Source organism: Ixodes scapularis, unplaced genomic scaffold (assembly GCF_016920785.2).
Source record: "Ixodes scapularis isolate PalLabHiFi unplaced genomic scaffold, ASM1692078v2 PGA_scaffold10__122_contigs__length_95168666, whole genome shotgun sequence".
In the NCBI taxonomy this organism is placed as follows: domain Eukaryota; kingdom Metazoa; phylum Arthropoda; class Arachnida; order Ixodida; family Ixodidae; genus Ixodes; species Ixodes scapularis.
This window is the reverse complement of record NW_024609836.1, coordinates 23466496-23472986: the sequence shown is the minus strand read 5'-3', so window position 1 is coordinate 23472986 and position 6491 is coordinate 23466496. Positions and strand designations below refer to the sequence as shown.

General features: G+C 48.4%; 1 protein-coding gene across 1 annotated transcript; it reads right to left on the bottom strand.

Moving 5' to 3' along the window:
• Positions 1–4775: 4775 nt before the first annotated feature.
• Positions 4776–5651, bottom strand: LOC120843021. Its single transcript, XM_042288497.1, has 2 exons — positions 5427–5651; positions 4776–5168 (listed from the first exon to the last, which is right to left on the bottom strand). Exons 1-2 carry the CDS (start codon positions 5589–5591, stop codon positions 4776–4778), a joined length of 558 nt encoding a protein of 185 aa, XP_042144431.1. The 5' UTR covers positions 5592–5651.
• Between the last annotated feature and the right edge of the window lie 840 nt (positions 5652–6491).

Below are 6491 nucleotides of genomic sequence, written 5' to 3'. Positions count from 1 at the left end.
GTGCCGTTTATCAGGTGACCCCAAAAACCACGAAGGTTTGCAGAACAACATCCGACAAGGTCTACTAAAAACAACCAGCTATGCCTCTTCACACAGCAAGTCGGGAGTTTTGTCCAAAACGTGCGGAACACAGGGTTTTGTACTTTGCTTATCCTGTGGAACTGGCCATAGCACACTTAGGTACCTCTTAAAGCCCTGGTACTGCCACACCAAGAGTATCGCAGCGCCATATGAGGTTGATCTTGTAAGATAAGCTGAACATGTTTAGCAAAGGAGTAGAGCTTACTCTATTCTTCGGCAGCCAAGCTCGCTCCGGATCACTCACTGCTCTGACATTGCCTAGAATTCTGGCCCTTCACTGGCGGCAATAAGTGATCTCAAGTGTGGCCCTTTAGTGGGTCGTCTTATTATGCCTCCTAAACAACGCTGTGAAATTGCAAGTTCACGAGACAGCAGTGAAGGCAGTTTACAAGAATTGTGCTGGTGCCTTTGAGCCGGTTCCTACCATAGAGCAACAGCATTCATTCTTGGTGTGGTATTCAATGTTATGGCAATCCCTTTATGTGCATTCACGCAGAACCCCCCTAACAATCATCACAAGCTTGACAACTTCTGTAGACATGCAGCTCGTCACCTTCACTCCCAGTGAGGTAGAGCAGTGCCTATGTGCTTTACTGTGAATTATGAACTTTTACTTAATATCTGTTCTGTGTTTCCCCCCCAACCTTTTTATTTGTTCCTTTTGCAGGGTAGTCTAGGATTCTTGGTTGCCTTTGGCCTTTTCACTCTGAGGAATTGCTTTCAGCAAGATTAAACACTAAAAGCAATTTTAACGCCTTTATTCTTTACTATAGTACGCTTTGGCACACAACCGTGTACTATTTTATTCAACCTTACAAAAACGGGTTTAATGTCCGTAGACTAAAATAACGGACACAGAGTACGTCTGGATTACGACAAAAGATTTGTAAATTTACGGAATTTTTTTACAGTAATAGCACAGCGACAAACTGACCGAGGGTCTCCCCGTCCCGTCGGCTCCGGTTGTTGAAGCGGAACCGCTCCATAAGCGTGGACGGAGCCGAGCTGAAATGCGAGCGCAGTGTGTCGAGCAGCTCACCCAGCGTTTTCACGTGGGCTGTGGTCGGCTTGAGCAGGTCGAGTAGGACACTGAAGACGCGGGTCTCGCAGCTGGCCAAGAAGTTGTCCCGCTGTTTGGTTATTGCCGAATCTATGTGTGCCTTCCCAACGTGCAGAATCGATTGCATTTAATAGTTTAGGCTAAGATTTTCTGCTGTTTCTGCTAGCAGCGTAGAGACCGCCTACGGAGAATATTTCACTTTTTCTCGCAGAACTCGAAGGACTGCTACAAAACTACCCTCAGAAGGGCTACTCTTCTTGGCTGGAGACTTTAACATCGCCATTTTTAAACCCGGAAAATCCATAGTTTGTGATTACTTAACACTTTCGGCCGAATATGGAATGGAAAGAACTGAAGGGTTGTTCATCTGCCCTTCATATAGTTACTTATATGTACATTCCATCTCGGTCGACAGTCCGCGATGGTGTCTTCGGTCTCGAGCTCTCTATCTCAAGCCCCTGGTTCTTCTTCTTCTCCTTCTTGCCGGCCCTACATTACTCCCCCCTCCGGGAAGGCCAAGGCACGGTTTGCCAATGCACATGTCGGCAAATTGATGACTTGGTCTGAAGTCGTGGAGGGTGTCGCAACGATGGTTTCAATGGTGTCTGGGGCGAAACTTGTACACTCTCAATGTACGCGGGTCTCAGTCGATCAACAGACACCATGTCGTGTCTGTTTGCTAGGTCTAAAAGGAAAGCCTTGGAGCCCCGTTGAATGACGTAAAACGGTCCGTCATAAGGGGCCTGCAGAGGTGTCCGCATTGCGTCTCTGCGAACGAAAACGTGTGTACACGTATCTAAGTCTTTGCTCATGAAAACTTTTCTGTTAAGCGGTTGTCGTGTAGGTGGTGGGCGCAAAGCTTTCATCGTCGTCCTGAGTCTTGATACGTAGTTCTGCATGTCTGGTACCGCATCTTCTTCGAGAGTATGGAAAAACTCGCCTGGCAGCCTTAGGGTCGTACCATAAATGAGTTCAGCCGGTGTAGAGGAGAGGTCTGCTTTGTAGACCGTACGAAGACCCAGTAAAACGAGTGGGAGTGCTTCTGACCAGTTTGTTGGATATTTGCAGGCCTTTAGCGATGTCTTCAGTTGCCGATGAAACCGTTACACTAGACCGTTTGAGGTCGGGTGATAGGACGTGGTGCGGATTCGCGTTGCTCCTAAAATCCGTAGGAGTTGTGCAAAAAGGCGGGATTCAAACTGTCCGCCTCTGTCAGTTGTGATTTTGTCCGGTACGCCGAAGCGTGAGACCCATGTTGTCATAAAGGCTTGGGCGACCTCTTCAGCTGTGATATTGGTTAGTGGTGTTGCTTCTGGCCAGCGTGTGAATCGATCAACGCACGTGAGAATGTACGTAAATCCATTTGAAGGTGGTAATGGTCCAACAAGGTCGATATGAACTTCGGAAAATCTGGTATCTGGGAGCTTGAACCTGGCGACTGGCGCAACGGTATGGCGATTAATTTTTGCCTTTTGGCACTGCTGACAAGTACGTGTCCATGTGCGAACATCGACATTGATTTTGGGCCAGACGAATCGTGATGTGACTAGGCCTTGTGTGGCTCGAATGCCAGGGTGTGCGAGTGAGTGCAGAGCCGTGAAGATTTGACGACGGAACTGCTGAGGAACAAACGGCCGTGGTGTGCCTGTAGAGATGTCGCACGTTAGAGTGGCACTGCACCATGGAAGATGAAGATCTTCGAACCTGAGCGCGGTGTGTCCAGAGCGTAGATTTTGAAGTTCTTGGTCTGACTGTTGGGTGCGCGCCATCTGATGAAAATCGACGGTACTCAAGAAGGTTCCTTCCAACGACTGTATATCTGCGCGGGAGAGAGCGTCGGCTGCGTTGTTGTGAGAACCTTTGACGTATCTGATATCGGTTGTGAATTCTATAATGAACGCCATTTGCCTGATTTCTCGAGGAGAGTATGTACGTCCACTGGATGTTAAGGCATAAGTCAAGGGCTTGTGATCGGTGACTATGAGAAAGGAGCGTCCTTCGAGGAAGTATCGAAAATGTTTCAATGCGAGATGTATTGCCAAGAGTTCTCTTCCAAAAGTACTATACTTCTTTTCTGATGGGCGTAGTTTCTGAGAAAAGAAGGAGAGAGGTTGCCATTGCTGCTCAATGTTCTGTTGTAAAACAGCCCCGACGCCTTCTTCGGACGCATCGGTCATGACACGCGTTGGAGCGTTAGGCACCGGGTGAACCAACATCGTGGCACTCGCGAGGTCATCCTTAATCCTCTCAAATGCGAGGACTCTGCGATCCGTCCAGATGATGTCTTGGTCTTTGCTGTTCTTAGGAGACAGGGCCTCTGTAAGAGGCTGGATGGTAGTAGCACAGTTAGGAAGAAAACGCCGGAAAAAATTTATGAATCCCAGGAATTCTCTTAATTTCTTCAGGTTCTGGGGCTTCGGAAAACGAATAATTGCGTCTACTTTATCCGGTAGTGGTCTAATGCCGTTGGTGTCAAGGCGATGCCCAAGGAAAATCAATTCCTGAACGCCGAACTGGCATTTGTTTAGGTTGATGATGACGCCGTTCTCCTCCAGACGTGTCGTGAGAAGGCGGAGGTGCTCCAGGTGTTCTTTTTGATTTCTGCTTGCAACGAGGAGATCGTCAAGGTAGGCAAAACAAAAATCGAGTCCTCTTGTCACCTGGTCGATAAATCGCTGGAACGTTTGTGCAGCGTTTTGAAGTCCAAATGGCATACGGATAAATTCGTAAAGTCCAAATGGAGTGGTAATAGCCGTTTTGGGAATGTCACTTGGTTCGATGGGAATTGGGTGGTAAGCCTTGATTAAATCTATTTTAGAGAACACTTTCATCCCGTGGGGTATGCTTGAGAAGTCTTGAATGTGAGGCACGGGGTATTGATCAGCTTGTGTTACGTTGTTTAAGGCGCGATAATCGCCGCAGGGACGCCAATCACCTGGAGTCACCTTAGGCACCATGTGAAGTGGAGAAGACCATGAACTCGAAGATGGTCGGATGATGCCCAGTTCTAGCATGTGGTCAAATTCTTGACGGGCGATCTGAAGGCGTTCCGGAGCTAGTCTTCGAGCTCTAGCGTAAACTGGTGGCCCGGAGGTTACAATATGGTGTGTAACATTATGCTTTAAAGGCCGCATAATGTTGCTTGGTCTAGCGAGGTCTGGATATTCTCTCAACAAGTTGTGATAGATAGAAGTGGTGCTGTGAAGAGCAGGTGAGGGTGACAGAGATGCCTTTGTGATGGCCCCTGTTACGGTTTGTCGGGTTGTGGTGTCAAAAAGACGTGAATGGCGTACATCGACGCAGAGACCAACATATGACAAACAATCTGCTCCCAAGATGGGATGGTTGACATCAGCAATAAGAAATATCCAGCGAAAAATTCGCGGAAACCCAAGATTGAGAGTGAGCGACTTCTGTCCGTATGTAGCTATGCCGGATCCATTTATTGCCTGTAAGCTCGCAGCGACATTTTTAGATTTCCGTTCTATGGGAGACGGTGGTACTACGCTTACTTGGGCTCCGGTGTCAATTAGAAATTTCACTTTTGTGTTCTGTTCCACGATAAAGAAAAGGTGACCTGCAGAGGGAGGAAGCACTTGACTTGTCACCTTCAGTAAGTGCTTCTGGGGTTTTCCTACGGCCAGCTGCAAGGTGGAGAGCAGTTGTGCGCGCGGGGTCCGTAGTTACGGTGGTACCAGCAAACTGGTGGTGTGTCTGCTCGGCCTTTTGAGAAAGAGTGTCTCATGTGATTCGGTTGAGGCAGGTTAGGACGATGTTGTCGAAGAGCAGCCACCTCAGTTATCAAATGGGCTACGTCATCGTGCAGCCTTTGAAAATCAAAGGAAGACGCCTCTGTCGCAGGCAGCGGGTGGCCACTTGTGGGGTAAGTGGTCGCCTGAATCATTGGTGGGGCCGTATCTAGAATCTTGTCGGCGAGTTCGGCGAGATCGTCGAGAGGAATATTGCTGGATGTTGCCAGGATCCTGCGGACATCCGAAGGCAGACGCTGCAAAAAGAGTTCTCGTAGAAGGGAAGAATCCCGCAAGGAGGCTTGACTGCCCAAACGTTGTGTCATGCGTCGTCGGAGCTGCGACGGCTTGCGGTCTCCAAGTTCCTCAGCCGTGATCAATTGTTGCAGGCGTCGCTGTTCTGACGCGGTGGTTCTCCGGATCAATTCTCGCTTGAGGTGTTCATAGGGCTCTTGGTCTGGTGGAGAAATGACGATGTCTCTCACTTCCATTGCCTCTGCAGACGACAAGGACGTGACGACCTCACGAAATTTTGTCATTTTTGCGGTGATGTTTCTACGGGCAAACTCCTGCTCTACTTGCGCGAACCACAATTCCGGGTCCGCAGGCCAGAATGTGGGTAGTCGGCGGCTGATAGTGCCGAGTTGGTGGACCAATTGTTCGGTGGTCGGCTGTTCACCTCCGGCGTTAGCGTCAGCCATGTCGGGCTACTGTGGGAAGAACTGTGAAGGGAAAAACGACGGTGACTTGCCGTTGCGTTGTCCTGTCAGGTGTAGATTTCAGTTTGCTGAGGTCGGGATCACGTCCGGGTCACCATATGAAGGGTTGTTCATCTGCCCTTCATATATTTACTTATATGTACATTCCATCTCGGTCGACAGTCCGCGATGGTGTCTTCGGTCTCGAGCTCTCTATCTCAAGCCCCTGGTTCTTCTTCTTCTCCTTCTTGCCGGCCCTACAGAACTATTAGCCTACCCACAAGCGAGGAACTTCTGTCTGGGAGACTGGTAGTTCTTTTGATATCACGTTATTCTCAGGTCTCCTGATGTCTTGGTGAAATCTGCAGTCATTACTTTAAAGCTCTCCGACCGTTATTTTTTGGCTGACGCCTAAAACATCCGACAAGAAAGTAAAAGGGAAAGGTACGGAGTCTGCGTGTGTAACAATTACAGATACGGTAAAATGTGATGCATCGGTCGATATGTTCGACTGAGCTGGGTCGCTGCAGTCCGTTGCACCATCTAGTCTGTACCCTGCTTTTGTTGAAACTTGGCGGTCATTTTACACTTATTAAAACAAGAAGGTCAGTTTTAGCCACAGGTTATAACAGCCTTGGTTTCTAGCTGATATTATGGTAGCCATTAAAACCAAAAAAGGTTTATGGGTGCGTTCTCGCCGTGCGCCAGAGTTGCACAGAACGGCGTTCCTGGAACGCGTTTCTTTTAGTAGGAACGAAGGAACGCCGCCGTTCTATTTTGCATAGGTGTAACTGGAACGGGAACTCGTTACAATTTTACTGGAACAGAAAAAGAAACGGCGTTCCTTTTTCTTACTCCAGTGGAGTAATTTTTATTTTTATTCCAAGATGGTAATTAAAAAAA

Coding starts and splice junctions, on each gene's coding strand:
- LOC120843021 (XM_042288497.1), bottom strand. CDS start 5,591: ATGGCTGACGCTAACGCCGGAGGTGAACAGCCGACCACCGAACAATTG. Junction 5,169..5,426: donor GAAACATCACCGCAAAAATG/ACAAAATTTCGT, acceptor GATTCTTCCCTT/CTACGAGAACTCTTTTTGCA.